Source organism: Ranitomeya variabilis, chromosome 4 (genome assembly GCF_051348905.1).
Source record: "Ranitomeya variabilis isolate aRanVar5 chromosome 4, aRanVar5.hap1, whole genome shotgun sequence".
Classification (NCBI taxonomy): domain Eukaryota; kingdom Metazoa; phylum Chordata; class Amphibia; order Anura; family Dendrobatidae; genus Ranitomeya; species Ranitomeya variabilis.
The window spans coordinates 145,930,864-145,951,569 of NC_135235.1; the positions used below are offsets into that span (position 1 = coordinate 145,930,864).

At 41.9% G+C, this 20,706-nt stretch overlaps 1 protein-coding gene across 2 annotated transcripts in view; it reads right to left on the minus strand.

Moving 5' to 3' along the window:
* The window catches only part of GRID1 (glutamate ionotropic receptor delta type subunit 1), a 2,026,904-nt gene that overhangs the window by 520,595 nt on the left and 1,485,603 nt on the right, over positions 1–20,706 (minus strand). For both annotated transcript variants that reach the window (XM_077259310.1, XM_077259311.1), the window contains exons 7-8: positions 18,962–19,123; positions 11,594–11,713 (exon numbers count right to left, since the gene is read on the minus strand). In XM_077259310.1, coding sequence (XP_077115425.1) covers positions 11,594–11,713; positions 18,962–19,123 — 282 coding nt within the window. The remainder of the gene's footprint in view (positions 1–11,593; positions 11,714–18,961; positions 19,124–20,706) is intronic.

Here is a 20,706-nt window from a genome sequence, read left to right on the forward strand (position 1 = left end):
GAGCTCAAAAGCTTACATACCCCGGCAGAATTTTTGCTTTCTTGGCCTTTTTTAAGAGAATATGAATATGAATGATAACACCAAAACATTTTCTCCACTCATGGTTATTGGCTGGGTGAAGCCATTTATCATCAAACTACTGTGTTTTCTCTTTTTAAATCATAATGACAACCCAAAACACCCAAATGACCCTGATCAAAAGTTTACATACCCAATTTCTTAATACCATATTATTCCCCCTCTAACATCAATGACAGCTTGAAGTCTTTTGTGGTAGTTGTGAATGAGGTTCTTTATTTTCTCAGATGGTAAAGCTGCCCACTTTTTCTTGGCAAAAAGCCTCCTGTTTCTCTAAATTCCTGGGCTATCTAGCATGAACTCTGTCCTTGAGATCTCCCCAGAGTGGCTCAATGATATTGAGGTGAGAAGACTGAGATGGCCACTCCAGAAACTTTCCGTTGCTCAGCTGTAGCCAATGGCAGGTCATCTTCGCTTTGTGTGTTTGATTGTTGTTATGTTGGAACGTCCAAGTACGTTGAATGTGCAGCTTCTGGGCTGATGAGTGTAAAACTGCCTCCATTATTTGCTGATAACGTACTGCATTCATCTTTCCTTCAACTTTGACAAAGTTTCCTGTGCCTTTGTAGCTCACACATCCCCAAAACTACAACAATCCACAGCCATGCTTTACAGTAGGAATGATGTCCCTTTCATCATAGGACTTGTTGACCTCTCTCCAAATGTAATGTTTATGGTTGTGGCCAAAAAGTTAAATTTTTGTCTCATCACTCCAAATTACCTTGGTCCAGAAGTTTTGAGGCTTGTCTCTGAGCTGTTTTGTGTATTGTAGGTGAGATACTTTCTGGCATTTGTACAGTAATGGCTTTCTTCTGGCAACTCGACCATGCAGCCCATTTTTCTTCAAGTGCCTCCTTATTGTGCATCTTGAAACAGCCACACAGCAAGTTTTCATAGAGTCCTGTATTTCAGCTGATGTTATTTGTGGGTTATACTTTGCATCCTGAACAATTTTCCTGGAAGTTGCGGATTACATTTTTGTTGGTCTACCTGACCGTGGTTTTGTTTTTACAGAGCCCCTGATTTTCCTTTTGTTAATCATAGTTTGAAAGCTGCTGACTGGCATTATCATTTATTTGGATATATTTTTGTATCCCTTTCCTGTTTTATACAGTTCAATCTTTTATCCTGTAGATCCATTAACAATTATTTTGCTTTCCCCATGACTCCCAATTCTGAAATGTGAGTCGCTGGATGAAAATACAATAGTCTGCCTGGATCCCAGAAACTCACTCAGCTTTTATGCACACACACTGATTACAAGCAAACAGGTCACAGGTGAGGATGTTACCTTCAGTAACCATTTAAACCCATTTGTGTCAACTTCTGTGCATATTATTAGGCCCAAATCACCAGGGTATGTGAACTTTTGATCAGGGTCATTTGGATGTTTCGGGTTGTCATCATGATTTAAAAAGAGAAACTATTGACCATGAGAGGAGAAAAAGTTTTGGTGTTATTCATATTCTCTGAAAAAAAGCCAATAAAGCAAAAATTCTGCCAGAGTATGTAAACTTTTGAGCACAACTGTACATTGGCTGCAAAAAAAGCAGCAAACATACTGGGTGGGTCACTCGAATATAACAAGATGAATAACTGATTACTCACCAAGTAACGAATAGTCCAAATAACGTACTATTTTTGCGAGTAATGAATTGTGCCGAATGTATTTGCTCATCACTAATCATAATACAATACCTTTCATATCTCTTGAACAATGTCGAAAATAGAGTCAGATGGAATAGTATAAGAATTCACTGACTCCCTGAAATGATTGAGCCAACGGACTTAAGCAAAGAACTGTCACCTCTTCAATTCTAATCCAAATGTTCCTCTTGATTCCCCCATGGAGCTTGACCAGCTTCATAGACCACTGAGACTTAAACCTATGGAATGCACCAAATAAATATAAAGATAGCAATAAAGTGCAATCGCAGCCCTGGGTCCACCATGCAGAGATGGAACCTGCTGCTAAGTAATGGCGGAAACAAGATTGTGGATGAATGCTGAACACACACGGGTTAAAAGTCACCCGGTGTGAATAGAAGTGAACTCTGTTACTCCACAGAGTCGCAGTAGAAACACTCTGTCCTGTTAGCAGTCACAGGGTGCAGCAGGTGGACGCTAGTGGGATCCCTAGATTTCACCCCCATTACTCTGGTGGATGGACTCAATCTGACCCTCAGTGGCTTTTGAGCCCGCGCCTGAGGATGCCCTGAGCAGATGCTGAATTCAAGCAGGAATTTCCACCTATGCTGACAGAAGTATGAATGCAGCTGTGAAGCCACTATTAGGCGCTGACTTGTTTGCTCCACTCACCAGAAGTAAATGGAAAAATGGCTGACCATGGAGGAGCCCTGTGTCAATGCCAGCAGTTGGAGCCCCGTGTCATGGGTGACTCGAGGTCCCAAACAGACCTGTTTCAGAGCGCTCAGGGACCGCTGAGAACTCTCGCAACATGATCGTCACCCTCCCACAGCGGCGTAGCCCACTCCAATGCCCTGTCCAACAGGAGGGAAATTATGAATCCCACCTTTGCCCATTCTGTGGGAAAATGTGCAGCCAGGAGCTCAAAGTGTATTGCACACTTGCTCACGAATCCCCTACACAGCTTTCTGTCACCAGTGAACTTATCTGGCAACGGAACACGTTATAAGGTCGGAACAGGGGTGGCAGTGGACAAACTAGCTGCAGCCACGCAAGAAGCCTGAACAGCTACTGTGGTAACATCCACAGCTGAGGTTGAGTGCCTGAGAGCAGCCAACCTGCCCTCCAGAGGCTGAGTGTACCGCTGCAGTCGCTGTTCTTCCGCCATTTCTAGCCAGACCCTGGCACTAGTATAATGTTAGGGCTGGAGGAATGCACCAAATATAAATATAGCAATGAGGTGCATTTGCAGCCCAGGGTCCACCGTGCAGAGATGGAACCTGCTGCTTAGTAATGGCAGAACAAGATGGTGGATGAATGCTGAACACACGTTGGTTAAACATCACCCGGTGTGAATAGAAGCGAACTCTGTTACACCACAGAGTCTCAGTAGAAACACTATGCCGTGTTAGCAGTCACAGGGTGTAGCAGGTGGATACTAGTGGGATCCCTAGAATTCACCCCCACTACACTAGTGGTTGGACTCGCTCTGCCCCTCAGCTTTTGAGCCCGCACCTGAGGACACCCTGAGCAGATGCTGAGTCCAAGAGGGAATTCCCACACTACACTGACAGAAGTGTGAACGCAGCTGTGAAGCCACTATTAGGCGCTGACTTGCTTGCTCCACTGACCCTAATATCCAAACAACAACCAGAGGGAAGGGGATCATTTAGGAGCATTCACCAGAATCAATCTCACAGCACACACATACATTGTCAGGTCTATACTAGCGCATGGCCGAGTGGCCATACAAACCTTTTATAGTCGCAGCCTTCCGGGACCTTCCTGGTGGTCCAATCAGAGCCGTTACAGGACCTGAGCATGTGAATTCTGGCCTCCAATGAGAGGTCACCCCACAGGCATGCTCAGTAGATGAAAAGCAGGACTTACTCCCCGGAGCATCTGCTCGCCGCTGACTAATGCTGTTTACAATAGCTGGACATGGAATGGCAGAAGTAACCAGATGTACAGCATCAGCTTGAGCAAGACGCTGGGACCGACATCTGTTGAGCAGGCTCCTCTGTGGATAAGGAAAAATGGGAGACCGCAGAGGACATGGTTCAAGATTCCCCCTGTGCAGCGGTGGAGACTCTACACCTAACACCAGAGATGTGATTTGCTGAGTGGACAGATACCAGCAAAAACATGCCATAATGTCACAGACACATTCAGCTAGCATTATACACCAAGGTAAAACAATAAGAATTCTTCCAGCTCTTTCTAGATGGACCTTAAAGAATAGAAATGCTATTGAAAACATTTCATGGAGACCATTCACCTTTACTCCTACCAGAAAGACAAAGGGACCTCAGAGGACATCTTGACCGAGCACATTTGAGAGCTAAGGAAGACAACCAACAGTTCCAAGTTTTGCCCGATTGAGAATGTTTGCAGTATCTGTGTGTTTATTTCAAGTTTGCAGGAGGTCAGAGGTTTTGGTTCTCAACCATAATCACAAGAAGTTGCATTTGTGTACGTTTCTCTGTTTACCATATACAATACATTATGTATAATTGATGGCAACTTATGATAGCTGGTGGTTTTACTACTAAACTATGTCATCTTCTAAGTCACTATTAAACAATTTTATTTAACAGATTTCAGAAAGTAGACTAATGAAGGTTTATTATAAGCTAGGAACACACCAGTTAACAGTAGACTTTTAATCTGCAGCTGTTGTTTTCTTTTATATATGCCTTCATATGCATTATGGTGTTTATTCTGTTCAGAGCGAGGCTCTCTACAGAAAGTCCTTTACCCTCACGGAGGCATTATACCTTGCTGGCTCTTGTATAGTATTCTTTACTTCATAACCTACAATCTATCCTCCAATCGATTCTCATTGAATCAATTTGTGTTTCCCTAGTAAAAAATGTTGCCTCCATTGTGTGCATAGTGTTTGCAGCAAGCTTGCAAAACAATTAGTCTAGGTGAATGCTTTTTCAGTAACTGCTGAACAGAAAAGTTTAAAAGAGGTTTGCCACTTTATTTTTATTTAAAAAAATATGTAGAGGACTTGGTTTTATGAACAGGAGCACTTTACAGTTTATGAAGAGGTAGTACTAACAAGTGCATGAGGAGAGCCTCTATACTATATTACTAACTGCCACAAAGTCATGCCACCAACACTTAAAATATGGGTAAAATGGCCAACCCTTTTAAGCTACTACAGTATATTCATTCCAAGAGAATTATTTTAACATACATAACAATCTCAGAATAACATGTTCTTCATACATAAATTATTTGATTTGTTCTGTTAATATAATTGTCATTTAGTAGTTTGGCATTTAGAGAAACATATCTAAGATAAAATGAATATTCCAAATGAATTAAAAAAATTACCCATATATTCATTTATTGCTTTTCACTTATCTATTGCAACAGGTGCTAATCACAATTTGAATTGCAAATTTGAATTACACAATTAAATTGACAAAACTATTTAATTCAACGTACCTTTAAAGAAACTAATTTTCTAAACTGTTATATTCCACCACTTTAACGTAATTGTAATTTCACTCTTTTGATACATTTAAGTTGGCTGAATTTTACACCTTTACAGATGGGCTATTACATTTTACATCTTTACGGATGGGCTAAATTTGTTTTAATATCCTTGTTTATGTAATAATGTGATCAAAATCAACTTACAGTGCAACTATGGGTTTAATTTTTATTTAATAAATCAGTAGTACACATAAAAATAAGCATCTTTGTAATATATCTTATCATAGAAATCCACTTATTTCTCCACCAGGAATAATATTTAATTTAAAAAATTCTCAGTTAAGTGGTAAAATTTATTGTAAGTGAAGACAGATTTTCAAATTACTAAAATAGGAAACGTTACTACTAACAAGATTCCATGTAGACCAAAGGGGAGAAGCTCTTTCTCTACAATTGACCCTGACTTCCTCCTCACTACAAATAATCTAATCAGTAGTAATTGTCATTTCCTAGCTCATTAACGACATTATCTGATAAATAATGAGTCTGTCTTCACTGAAGACAGACTTTAAAAAAGAATTGAGAATTTGGAAAATAACTGATCAATTCATGAGGCGAGAGAAGCACATTTCTCTGATAAAATACAGTCTATTACAAAGTTACTTATTTTCATGCTTACTATTGATTTGTACAATTAAAAGTAAAAAATGGTTACTCTTTAAAATATTGTAATGGATGGATAGAAAGATAACATATAATTTTTGCCTTGAATATTTTTGTTCCTTTTTTCATTAAAGCATAAAATAGATGGGAACTAGTATAATATATTGATTTTTTTAAAACTTATCTAAACTAATATAAAATATATACAGTTATATGAAAAAGTTTGGGCACCCCTATTAATCTTAAGCTTAAAGCTTTATAAAAATGTTTTTTTTTTTGCAACAGCTATTTCAGTTTCATATATCTAATAACTGTAGGACACAGTAATGTTTCTGCCTTGAAATGAGGTTTATTGTACTAACAGAAAATGTGCAATCTGCATTCAAACAAAATTTGACAGGTGCATAAGTATGGGCACCTCACCAGAAAAGAGACATTAATATTTAGTAGATCCTCCTTTTGCAAAAATAACAGCCTCTAGTCACTTCCTGTAGCTTTTAATGAGTTCCTGGATCCTGGATGAAGGTATTTTTGACCATTCCTCTTTACAAAACAATTCCAGTTCAGTTAAGTTTGATGGTCGCCGAGCATGGACAGCCCTCTTCAAATGATGTTCAATGATATTCAGGTCTGGGGACTGGGATGGCCATTCCAGAACAGTGTAATTGTTCCTCTGCATGAATGCCTGAGTAGATTTGGAGCGGTGTTTTGGATCATTGTCTTGCTGAAAGATCCATCCCCTGCGTAACTTCAACTTTGTCACTGAATCATGAACATTATTGTCAAGAATCTGCTGATGCTGAGAGGAATCTATGTGTCCCTCAACTTTAACGAGATTCCCGGTGCCGGCATTGGCCACACAGCCCCAAAGCATGATGGAACCTCCACCAAATTTTACTGTGGGTAGCAAGTGTTTTTCTTGGAATGCTGTGTTTTTTTGCCGCCATGCATAACGCCTTTTTGTATGACCAAACAACTCAATCTTGGTTTCATCAGTCCACAGGACTTTCTTCCAAAAAGAAATTGGCTTCTCCAAATGTGCTTTTGAATACCTCAGCCGACTCTGTTTGTGGCGTGCTTGCAGAAACGGCTTCTTTCGCATCACTCTCCCATACAGCTTCTCCTTGTGCAAAGTGCGTTGTATAGTTGACTGATGCACAGTGACACCATCTGCAGCAAGTTGATGCTGCAGCTCTCTGGAGGTGGTCTGAGGATTGTCCATGACTGATCTCACCATTCTTCTTCTCTGCCTTTCTGATGTTTTTCTTGGCCTGCCACTTCTGGCCTCAACAAGAACTGTACCTGTGTTCTTCCATTTCCTTACTATGTTCCTCACAGTGGAAATTGACAGGTTAAATCTCTTAGACAGCTTTTTGTATCCTTCCCCTGAACAACTATGTTGAATAATCTTTGTTTTCAGATCATTTGACAGTTGTTTTGAGGAGCCCATGATGCCACTCTTCAGAAGGAGATTCAAACAGGAGAACAACTTGCAAGTGGCCACTTTAAGTAGCTTTTCTCATGATTGCATACACCTGGCTATGAAGTTCAAAGCTCAATGAGGTTACAAAACAAAAAAAGTGCTTTAGTAAGTCAGTAAAAAGTAGGTAGGAGTATTTAAAACAAGAAAATGATAAGGGTGCCCATACTTATGCACCTGTCAAATTTTGTTTGAATGCAGATTGCACATTTTCTGTTAGTACAATAAACCTCATTTCAAGGCAGAAACATTACTGTGTCCAACAGTTATTAGATATATGAAACTGAAATAGCTGTTGCAAAAAAAAACAATTTTTCTAAAACATTAAGCTTAAGATTAATAGGGGTGCCCAAACTTTTTCATATAACTGTATATCTAAAGCAAAAAATATAACAAAATAATATAACAAAACACTGTGCTATACCCATATTACCACCTCTTATTTTATGCTTATTTACAATTCTCAACTTTAAAATTGCAAAACCAAGAAGAAATGGTCATGGAATTATGGAAATCATAGGATTGATAGACATGTTAGTGATATGTAAATGATGAAATAATGATAGCATTTAGTATCAAATATGAACACCAAGCACAGAAAAACATGTGCTTACATGCTTTGGAATGCAATCAATGAGGTTTTTAATATTTTTCTGAGGAATATTCTGCCAGCCAATAACTTCCCAGGTGACAATGGGAGATAAATCCAGAGATGCACTAAGTCGTTGGTGCACGTTTAGACCACGCAGACTCCTAAAAGAAGTAACATGCGGCCTGGAGTTGTGTTGCAAATTGGCATCTGGGACACTTTTAGGAAATGGCCATACCACTGTTTCCATAGACAAATAAATATAACACTGAGCTGTTTCTGCACCTGTGTAAGGTGTTTCCAAAAACTCAAAATAGCAACACAGTGGCTTCTTGTTTGTATTGAAGTGTGGAGATCACAACAGTTGAAGCAGAATCAAAATAATACAAGTACATTTGCTAGATTTAATGTGCCCAAAAAATAGTTTGCATATTGACCCATTACACTAACTAATGTGCCCAAAACAATTTATTACCTATTGGCCAATTGCAAGAATGTTTCTTACTTTTTTACATTTAATGTACCGTATTTTTCGGACTATAAGACGCACCGGACGATAAGACGCACCCCAAATTTTCATAATAAAAATAAGGAAAAAAATGTTTCAAATGGGGGTACGTCTTACAGTCCGAATTCAGCTTACCAGTGAAGGGCTCGCCACAGGTGGAGAAGTCACAGGGGCCTTTCGGTGGTCCAGGCTGGTGCGTTGGCCTCCAGGAAATCCCATCCCAGGCTGGTGCTCTGTGCTTGGGCAGGGGTGGAGGCTCTGTGTCCGGGGCAGGGGCTGGGCTCCGGGGGCACAGGCTGGGCTCTGGGGGCACAGGCTGGGCTCTGGGGGCACAGGCTGGGCTGCCGGCAGTGGCTGTGCTCTGGGGCACAGGCTGTGCTGCGGGGCACAGGCTGGGCTCTGGGGCACAAGCTGTGCTGCGGGCAGTGGCTGGGCTCTGGGGGCAGTGGCTGGGCTCTGGGGGCACAGGCTGGGCTCTGGGGGCACAGGCTGGGCTCTGGGGGCACAGGCTGGGCTCTGGGGGCACAGGCTGGGCTCTGGGGGCACAGGCTGGGCTCTGGGGCACAGGCTGGGTTCTGGGGGCACAGGCTGGGCTCTGGGGGCACAGGCTGGGCTCTGGGGGCACAGGCTGTGCTGCCGGCAGTTGCTGGGCTCTGGGGCACAGGCTGTGCTGCGGGGCTGTGGCAGCGGCTCTCTGGGCTCAGTGGGGGCTCCGACGGCATATACGGTACTTACAAATTATGCGGCAGCAGCAGCGGGGGCGGTCCCGATGCAGCCATGCTGGTGCAGCTGTGGCTGTGCTGCGGGCAGGGACTGTGCTGCAGGCAGGGGCTGTGCTGTGGGGCTGTGGCAGCGGCTCTCTAGGCTCAGTGGGGGCTCCGACGGCATTTCTTCAAAGCCCGGAGGCCCCCTGCTCATCCGGCATGTTGCGGTGGCCTCCGAGAACATGGGCGCCAGGAAAATGGCCGCCGGGCCAGCACACGCTCAGATTCAGATCTTGTTGCTGAGATCTCGCCCCGAGATCTCGGGAGACGAGATCTCGTTGACGAGATTTGAATCTGAGAGTGCGCCGGCCCGGCGGCCATTTTCCTGGCGCCTATGTTCTCGGAGGCCACCGCAACATGCCGGATGAGCGGGGGGCCTCCGGGCTTTGAAGAAATGCCGTCGGAGCCCCCACTGAGCCTAGAGAGCCGCTGCCACAGCCCCACAGCACAGCCCCTGCCTGCAGCACAGTCCCTGCCCGCAGCACAGCCACAGCTGCACCAGCATGGCTGCATCGGGACCGCCGCCGCTGCTGCTGCCGCATAATTTGTAAGTATATTCCGACTACAAGACGCACCCCCATTTTCCCCTTACATTTTGGGGGAAAAAAGTGCGTCTTGTAGTCCGAAAAATACGGTAATATGGAAAAAAGCCTTCAACAACACTTGGAGATGTCTGAAATTGTTAATACATGTTGTAGTGCTTTAGGTGGCTTTTTAAATTATGTAATTTTTATAAGTATTTTAAATTTTTTAAATTGATGTTAAAAGATAATGACTGACATTTATATTGACATTTTGTATGTCCATTAAATAAAGGAGTAATTGAATATTTTCTTCCAATTATAGCAAAAGGCACAAACATATATTAAAATTGGCAAACAAGATGCAGAAACTCTTGCACATGTCCAATAATATTCAGTATATACATTTGCCTTAAATCTTACAAAATTGATGACTTACAAGAAAAGTCACACATTTTAACCCCTTCATGACCTTGGGATTTTTCGTTTTTCTGTGTTCGTTTTTCACTCCCCTCCTTCCCAGAGCCATAACTTTTTTATTTTTCTGTCAATTTGGCCATGTGAAGGCTTATTTTTTGCGGGATGAGTTGTACTTTTGAATGACATCATTGGTTTTAGCATGTCATGTACTAGAAAATGGGAAAAAAAATTCCAAGTGCAGTGAAATTGCAAAACAAGTGCAGTCCCACACTTGTTTTTTGTTTGGCTTTTTTTGTAGGTTCACTAAATGCTAAAACTGACCTGCCCTTATGATTCTCCAGGTCACTACGAGTTCATAGACACCTAACATGAATAGGTTATTTTTTACCTAAGTGGTGAAAAAAATTCCAAACTTTGCTAAAAAAACAAAAAAAAAATGTGCCATTTCCGATACTTGTAGCGTCTCCATCATGATCTGGAGTCGGTTGAGGGCTTATTTTTTGCGTGCCGAGCTGGCGTTTTTAATGATAGAATTTTGGTGCAGATAAGTTCTTTTGATCGCCTGTTATTGCATATTAATGCAATGTCGTGGCGACCAAAAAAACAGTAATTCTGGCGTTTCAAATTTTTTTCTCGCTACGCTGTTTAGCGATCAGGTTAACCCTTTTTTTATTGATAGATTGGACGATTCTGAATGCAGTGATACCAAATATGTGTAGGTTTGATTTTTTTTTATTGATTTATTTTGATTGGGGCGAAAGGGGGGGTGATTTAAACTTTTATATATTTTTTTTTCACTTTTTTTTACTTTTTTTTACTTTTGCCATGCTTCAATAGCCTCTATGGGTGGCTAGAAGCAGGCACAGCACGATCGGCTCTGCTACATAGCAGCGATCTGCTGTTCGCTGCTATGTAGCAGAAAATCAGGTGTGCTGTGAGAGCCGACCACAGGGTGGCGCTCACAGCTGCCGGGGATCTGTAACCATAGAGGTCTCAAGGACCTCTATGGTTACAATACTGAAGCATCGCCGACCTCCAATCATGTGACGGTGGTCGGCGATGCCATCATTTCTGGCCGCCCAGCCGGATGCGATAGTTAACAGAGGTTTTTTTCAGGAGGTCTTTGAGCTGAAAATGAGCAGAACCTCTAAGTTTTGAAGAATTTGGAGAGTATCCACCTAGTTTTCACTTAGCGTCTGCAGTGAAACTTTCACAAAATCATTGTTTGCACAAAGCATCATTGTATACTTCAGTTGGTTATTTGTTTGAATTGTTATACTGGACATAATACAGCAAAGTGAAATTCCGAAATGACAATATTTTAAGCTCAATACACTAATTTACTAACTTAAATTATTGTATTATATTATCTTAATATACATGGTTCAACAAGATAAACATTATATATTTCTGTGACTAAATAGTCTAAAAATGCTTATTAAACTAAAAATGAATCAGAAAAAAGTTATTTACCCTTCGAACATCTTTGCCAAACGTCTCACTGTAGCTGGTTCCAAGAATTTCAAACTGTACATGGGGATTTGTGCCATCCTCCCTGAACTCCATAATCCCAGTTAATCCTGTTATGTGACCCTGAAGAAATAAGATTTACAAAAAATGAGAAGCAACATTTTTAGAGTACTGAAATGTAACTATCTGTTACACAAAGCTAATTGTCATGATCTCTGCAGGCAGAGATCATAGCAAGCCTATAGAGGAACAAGCTCTCGGAAGATGGAACTATACTGACCATGAACTAAGCCTGCCGCGCAACTAGAAATAGCCAGGTAGCATTTCCTATTTATCGCTAGATGCCCAGCTCTGGCCTAAGACCTAAATAGCTAGCAGAGGGAAATATAAGACCTGGCTCACCTCTAGAGAAATATTCCAAAGAAGACAGTAGCCCCCCACATATAATGACGGTGAGTTCAGATGAAACTACAAACGCAGCAGGAAAATAGTCTTAGCAAATTTGAGGTCCGCTTACTAGATAGCAGAAGACAGATAGTATACTTTCATGGTCAGCAGAAAAACACTAACAAAACACCATCCAGAGATTACCTTAAACTCTGGCATTAACTCATAACGCCAGAGTAGCAATCCCTGATCAACGAGAGCTTTCCAGACACAGTAACAAAACTTCAGCTGTGAACTGGAACAAATAGGCAAAACAAAACATGGACAAAAGTCCAACTTATCTAGTAGTTGTCTAGAAGCAGGAACAAGCACTGAGAGGCATCAGATAACATTGTTGACCGGCAAGAAACCACCAGAGAAATGAGCTTAAATAGCGACACCCACTACTGATGGAACCAGGTGAAACAGGAAAGAGGATGACAAGTCCAATTCCACAAGCGGCCACCGGGGGAGCCCAGAATCCAAATTCACAACAGTACCCCCCCCTCAAGGAGGGGGCACCGAACCCTCACCAGATCCACCAGGGCGACCAGGATGAGCCCTATGGAAGGCACGAACAAGATCAGAAGCATGAACATCAGATGCATTGACCCAAGAATTATCCTCCTGGCCGTAACCCTTCCAGTTGACCAGATACTGGAGTTTCCGTCTGGAAACACGAGAGTCCAAAATTTTCTCCACAACGTACTCCAACTCACCCTCAACCAACACCGGAGCAGGAGGCTCAACTGAAGGTACAACAGGTACCTCATACCTGCGCAATAACGACCGATGAAAAACGTTATGAATGGAAAAGGACGCAGGGAGGTCCAAACGGAAAGAAACAGGATTAAGAATCTCCAATATTCTATAAGGGCCGATGAACCGAGGTTTAAACTTAGGAGAAGAGACCCTCATAGGGACAAAACGAGAAGACAACCACACTAAATCTCCAACACAAAGCCGAGAACCAACACGACGATGACGGTTGGCAAAACGCTGAGTCTTCTCCTGGGACAACTTCAAATTGTCCATAACCTGCCCCCAGATGTGATGCAATCTCTCCACCACCGCATCCACTCCAGGACAATCCGAGGATTCCACCTGACCGGAGGAAAATCGAGGGTGAAACCCCGAATTACAGAAAAACGGGGACACCAAGGTGGAAGAACTGGCCCGATTATTGAGGGCGAACTCTGCCAATGGCAAAAAAGCAACCCAATCATCCTGGTCAGCAGAGACAAAACACCTCAGATATGTCTCAAGGGTCTGATTAGTCCGCTCGGTCTGGCCATTAGTCTGAGGGTGAAAAGCAGATGAAAAAGACAAATCTATGCCCATCCTAGCACAGAATGCCCGCCAAAATCTAGACACAAATTGGGTACCTCTGTCAGAAACAATATTCTCAGGAATACCGTGCAATCGGACAACATTCTGAAAAAACAGAGGAACCAACTCAGAAGAAGAAGGCAACTTGGGCAGAGGAACCAAATGGACCATTTTAGAGAAACGGTCACAGACCACCCAGATGACAGACATCTTCTGGGAAACAGGCAGATCTGAAATAAAATCCATCGAGATGTGTGTCCAAGGCCTCTTCGGAATAGGCAAGGGCAACAGCAGTCCGCTAGCCCGAGAACTACAAGACTTGGCCCGAGCACAAACGTCACATGACTGCACAAAGACTCGCACATCTCGTGACAGGGAAGGCCACCAGAAGGATCTTGCCACCAAATCCCTGGTACCAAAAATTCCGGGATGACCTGCCAATGCAGAAGAATGTACCTCAGAGATGACTCTGCTGGTCCAATCATCCGGAACAAACAGTCTATCAGGCGGACAACGATCCGGTCTATCCGCCTGAAACTCTTGCAAGGACCGCCGCAGATCAGGAGAAACGGCCGACAAAATTACTCCCTCCCTAAGGATACCTGTGGGTTCAGAATTACCAGGAGAGTCCGGGTCAAAACTCCTAGAAAGGGCATCTGCCTTAACATTCTTAGAACCCGGTAGGTATGACACCACAAAATTAAAGCGAGAAAAAAATAAAGACCAGCGCGCCTGTCTAGGATTCAGGCGTCTGGCAGTCTCAAGATAAATCAAATTTTTGTGGTCAGTCAATACCACCACCTGATGCCTAGCCCCCTCGAGCCAATGGCGCCACTCCTCAAACGCCCACTTCATGGCCAAAAGCTCCCGATTCCCAACATCATAATTCCGCTCTGCGGGCGAAAATTTGCGAGAAAAGAAGGCACAAGGCCTAATGACGGAGCAGTCGGAACCTTTCTGCGACAACACTGCCCCAGCTCCGATCTCCGAAGCGTCAACCTCAACCTGAAAAGGCAGATTCACATCAGGCTGACGCAACACAGGGGCAGAGGCAAAACGGCGCTTAAGCTCCTGAAAGGCCTCTACAGCATGAGGGGACCAATTAGCAACATCAGCGCCTTGTCTGGTCAAATCAGTCAGTGGTCTAACGACATCCGAAAAACCAGCAATAAATCGGCGGTAAAAGTTGGCAAAGCCCAAAAATCTCTGAAGACCCTTAAGAGAGGAGGGCTGAGTCCAGTCACAAATAGCTTGCACCTTGACGGGATCCATCTCAATGGAAGAGGGAGAAAAAATATACCCCAAAAAGGAAATTTTCTGGACCCCAAAAACGCACTTAGACCCCTTCACACATAAAGAATTAGACCGCAGAACCTGAAAAACTCTCCTGACCTGCTGGACATGAGAGTCCCAGTCATCAGAAAAAATCAGAATATCATCCAGATATATTATCATAAATTTATCCAGAAAATCGCGGAAAATATCATGCATAAAAGACTGGAAAACTGAAGGGGCATTAGAAAGACCAAAAGGCATGACCAAATACTCAAAGTGGCCCTCGGGCGTATTAAATGCGGTCTTCCACTCATCCCCCTGCCTGATCCGCACCAAATTATACGCCCCACGAAGATCAATTTTAGAGAACCACTTAGCACCCTCTATACGAGCAAACAAATCAGTAAGCAATGGCAATGGGTATTGATACTTAACAGTGATCTTATTCAGAAGCCGATAATCAATACATGGTCTCAAAGAGCCGTCTTTTTTTGAGACAAAGAAAAACCCAGCTCCCAAGGGAGAAGAAGATGGACGAATATGTCCCTTTTCCAAAGACTCCTTTATATATTCCCGCATAGCAGCATGTTCCGGCACAGACAAATTAAACAAACGACCCTTTGGATATTTACAACCCGGTATCAAATCTATGGCACAATCGCACTCACGGTGCGGAGGTAACGACCCAAGCTTGGGTTCGTCAAAGACGTCTTGATAATCAGAGAGGAACTCAGGGACTTCAGAGGGAATGGACGACGAAATAGAAACCAAAGGTACGTCCCCATGAATACCCTTACATCCCCAGCTCAACACAGACATTGCTCTCCAGTCCAAGACTGGGTTGTGAGACTGCAACCATGGCAATCCCAGTACCAAATCGTCATGTAAATTATACAGCACCAGGAAACGAATAATCTCCTGGTGATCCGGATTGATACACATGGTTACTTGTGTCCAGTATTGTGGTTTATTATTAGCCAATGGGGTGGAGTCAATCCCCTTCAGAGGAATAAGAGTCTCCAAAGGCTCTAAATCAAAACCACAACGATTGGCAAAGGACCAATCCATAAGACTCAGAGCGGCGCCAGAGTCAACATAGGCGTCCGTGGCAATGGATGACAAAGAGCAAATCAGGGTTACAGACAAAATAAACTTAGACTGAATGGTGCCAATGGAAACAGACTTATCAAGCTTCTTTGTACGCCTAGAGCATGCTGATATAACATGAGTAGAATCCCCACAATAGAAACACAATCCATTCTTCCGTCTAAAATTCTGTCGCTCGCTCCTGGACAGAATTCTATCACACTGCATACTTTCTGGCGTCTTTTCCATAGACACCGCCAGATGGTGCACCGGTTTGCGCTCCCGCAGACGCCTATCAATCTGAATAGCCATTGTCATGGACTCATTCAGACCTGCAGGCAAAGGGAACCCCACCATAACATCCTTAACGGCATCAGAGAGACCTTCTCTGAAAGTTGCCGCCAAAGCGCACTCATTCCACTGAGTAAGCACAGACCATTTACGGAATCTTTGGCAGAAAACTTCAGCTTCGTCTTGCCCCTGAGATAGTGCCATCAAAGTTTTTTCTGCCTGAAGTTCCAAATGAGGTTCCTCATAAAGCAAGCCCAAGGCCAGAAAAAACGCATCCACATCGCGTAACGCAGGATCCCCTGCTGGCAATGAGAAGGCCCAATCTTGAGGGTCACCCCTGAGCAAGGAAATCACAATCCTAACCTGCTGAGCAGGGTCTCCAGCTGAACGAGACTTCAGGGACAAATAAAGCTTACAATTATTTCGGAAATTCTGGAAGCTAGCTCTATTCCCTGTGAAGAACTCCGGCAAAGGAATTCTCGGCTCAGATACCGGAGCATGTACCACAAAATCTTGTAAATTTTGTACTTTCGTGATGAGATTATTCAAACCCGCAGTTACACTCTGGAGATCCATTATTGTCAGGTGCACACAGAGCATACAGAGATTAGGAGGAGAGAGAGAAAAAAGACTGCAGCAAGGCAGACTGGAGGAAAAAAAAAAAAAAAAAAAAAATTCCAGCAGACTTCTTATAACTCTCCTTTCTCAACCTGGGTCTTTAACACTTTATTGGCCGGTCAAACTGTCATGATCTCTGCAGGCAGAGATCATAGCAAGCCTATAGAGGAACAAGCTCTCGGAAGATGGAACTATACTGACCATGAACTAAGCCTGCCGCGCAACTAGAAATAGCCAGGTAGCATTTCCTATTTATCGCTAGATGCCCAGCTCTGGCCTAAGACCTAAATAGCTAGCAGAGGGAAATATAAGACCTGGCTCACCTCTAGAGAAATATTCCAAAGAAGACAGTAGCCCCCCACATATAATGACGGTGAGTTCAGATGAAACTACAAACGCAGCAGGAAAATAGTCTTAGCAAATTTGAGGTCCGCTTACTAGATAGCAGAAGACAGATAGTATACTTTCATGGTCAGCAGAAAAACACTAACAAAACACCATCCAGAGATTACCTTAAACTCTGGCATTAACTCATAACGCCAGAGTAGCAATCCCTGATCAACGAGAGCTTTCCAGACACAGTAACAAAACTTCAGCTGTGAACTGGAACAAATAGGCAAAACAAAACATGGACAAAAGTCCAACTTATCTAGTAGTTGTCTAGAAGCAGGAACAAGCACTGAGAGGCATCAGATAACATTGTTGACCGGCAAGAAACCACCAGAGAAATGAGCTTAAATAGCGACACCCACTACTGATGGAACCAGGTGAAACAGGAAAGAGGATGACAAGTCCAATTCCACAAGCGGCCACCGGGGGAGCCCAGAATCCAAATTCACAACAGCTAATAATCTATTTCCTTGCTTCTACACTTACTGTAAAATCATGATTTAATTAGCAAATCACATTTGGTAGAACTAATAACAATATCAACACAGAGAGAATTTTCACATTTGACAATCCAGTCTAGGTCTGCAAACGCTTAACAGTAATATGTTTACTGATATAGAATTAACCACAGCAATTTCACAGATATAGTTAGCATTAATAATGGCAGATTATATATAATATTAATAAAAGGAAATATCATTTTACATAAAATATTAGTGCTATATCAGTGCTATAAATGATTTGCTTTATTTCCCTATAACCTGTATGATGCATTGCATCGTGACTGAGGATCTGTACTTGTGGGGCAGGTTATCAAATTAATTCCAGTTGGAGAGTTGATTCAAACATAAAGAAATTGTACTTAAATACCTAATCTAACACACAAGTAAAAAAAAAAACTATACAGCACTGAGCGAATGGGGTTTACACCCATTGGATCAGTTCACAAAATTAAATTAGTGCAAAAAATATAACAGAATTTATGGAGAGACGACATTTAATTGATAATCATCTTTCTTTACTGAAATAAAATCAATCAAATACGGTACTTAATGATAAGCGAACCGGAACTGTAAAGAGTGCACCCCGAACATGGACTTCTTACAGTATGTCCATCTTACTATTTGGGGTTGGCAGACTAATAAAGCTTGATGAAAAGTTGCAGGGCTTTTCCAGAGGAAGCACTTCTGGCACATTCACAGCCATGCTAAGTATTGGCTGGCACACCGTGTACATCTCTGCATTTGAAACATGTTGGTTTATCTTTTTTTCTGATTACATTGAAGTTTTAGAATTCTGATAAATTTAGCATCATCTTATCCAACTTGAGCTGGAACTTTTTGGGAATTTAGGACAGATTAGGGTTATACATAGATTACTGTGTAATACAAATATAAAAGAATGTGGACATGTTTTATTTTTTTTAAACTGTTCAAGATTCAAAACGAATAACTTACTAACTTAATACTTCTGAGTTGAATGAACACTTGAAAAGTTTATTTTTTTATGTAATATATGTACAACTAAAATATTTTAGAATAAGTAACACTGAATCACTGAACATTTCCTAAAGCACATTTAATAAATATTGGATCAAATATTATTACATTATTGACTCACTCATTGAAAAAATCTCACATTTATTGAAGCTGGTTTGGGATGGAATTAAATGTTTATGTTGTTGTTAATAATAATAATAATAATAATAATAATGATAATGTATTGTCATTCTAAAATTCTACTGTATTACTATTAATATTTTGTGGTTTTTTCAGGCATTGCAACTTGTTTGGCTTATAGATGTCACTACATATAGCAACATTAAAATTTAATCATTTATTTACACCTGTAACAAATTAAACACAAAACAAATATGATGGTAATAGCTATCCTGCTACTAAATATATTATTGGTAATCCTTTTCTGATGAGAATGAATATAAAGGCTGGTTATTACCTTTTTAATGGTGTCCAGCATTGACCTTCCTCCATTCCAAGGTTTGGTTGACTTTCTCATGCAGTTCAAGCTTGCCATACTGTGCCACTTTCGGTCTTCTAGTTTTCTATGGAAGGCATTAGCCAGCATCAGTACACTGTCATACAGATAAAGGTTCGACACCTGCAAATAACACAAAGTGTTTCTTTCAAGTTAATATAATGCTTTAATACATGGAACAGCTTTCTTTAAGAAAAAAAACAATAAATTCATCTCAATCAGTTAAGATGCAACATTTTTCTCCTTGGCTTCATTTATTGACACTAAGCTTTATTTAAGTGATAAAATATCACTGTTCATAGAGTCAACATTAATAATAGGCAAAAATAATGATGCATTTTGCTATGCCAAGTGCTAGACTTACAGGGCAAATGACACTGGGATTTAGAGTTCTTTGGCACTTAAGGCTTTGTGCACACTGAGTTTTTATCTTCCACAAGAGGTATAGTACAGGATGAAATAAAGAGTAAACTTATTTTTCCCATAAAATATTTTTAATTTGAATGACAACTTTCAGCTTCTTCCGGGAATGTCATGGGCAATGAACAGACTGGAGGTTCAGCAGGTGCACCGCCTTAGTGTATTCAAGATGCTGCAGTGCAGAATCCGTTTCTTGGTATCCAGAACCCTGGCCTTGGGATTGCTGCAGGCGCTAGCTTTCAGACTCCCAGAGATCAGTAAGTTATCACCTAATTTTGTATTCTGGGAATACTTTTTTAACTGCAAACCTCAATACAATGGCAGGCACAGACAGAAAAATGCCCCTGCATAATTACTTATATTACTATAATACTTATTATTTTTCCTTAAATAGTAAACACATTTATTTTCATAAATCAATAGAACAAGTGAAGGTAATAAACTTTGCAATATATTAGGGAAGATCAAATCTACCAGTTCAAATTTGTAAGATTTGCTTAAATTCAGCAACACAATTTAATTTGCATCAAATTGCAATTTTAAGTTTGCCCTGTTCTTATTTGCAATGTAGCATAGTTACTAGAGGGGCAGAGGGTGCGGGTGTGTGGGGGACCCTCATAATGTGTGGGGCCATTATATAGCATGGGACCCAAAATGAGGTCCATTGTACAGTTTGGGGGCTCGTATTGAGGAGCAATTAGACAGTTTGGGAGTTAATGCATGGGCCAATATATAGTTTGGGGGCTAAAGCGGGCCATTATAGAGTCTGATGGCTAATTTAGGGGGCCATTATATAACATAGTAACATAGTAACATAGTTTGTGGCTAACGTAAGGCCATTATATACAGTAGATTGGGGGTAATGTGGAGGTTATAAGCCAGTTTGTAGGCTAATGCAGGGCTATTACATAGTTTGTGAGCTAATGTGGAGGCCAGTATACAATTTGAGAGCTATTGCAGGGGCCATTACAAAGTGGGGGGACTACTGTAGGGAGCCCTTATACCATGTGAGGGGCTCTTGTATTAAGGGTGGGCTCATCATAAATTGTAGGTACAACTGTGGGGAATTCTCCTAATTCGTGGGGGCCATTACACAGTGTGGGAGCCAAATTGAGTGTCATTATACAGATCGGGGCCTGCCGTGAGGCAATCATTCAGTGTGGGGCCTACTGTGGGGCCCATTATGCAGTGTTTTGGGGGAGCTGTGGGCACATCATAGTGTGTTTATGGAACTGAGGGGCCATTATGCTATGTATAGTGGAGCTACAGGCCATTATACTGTGTGT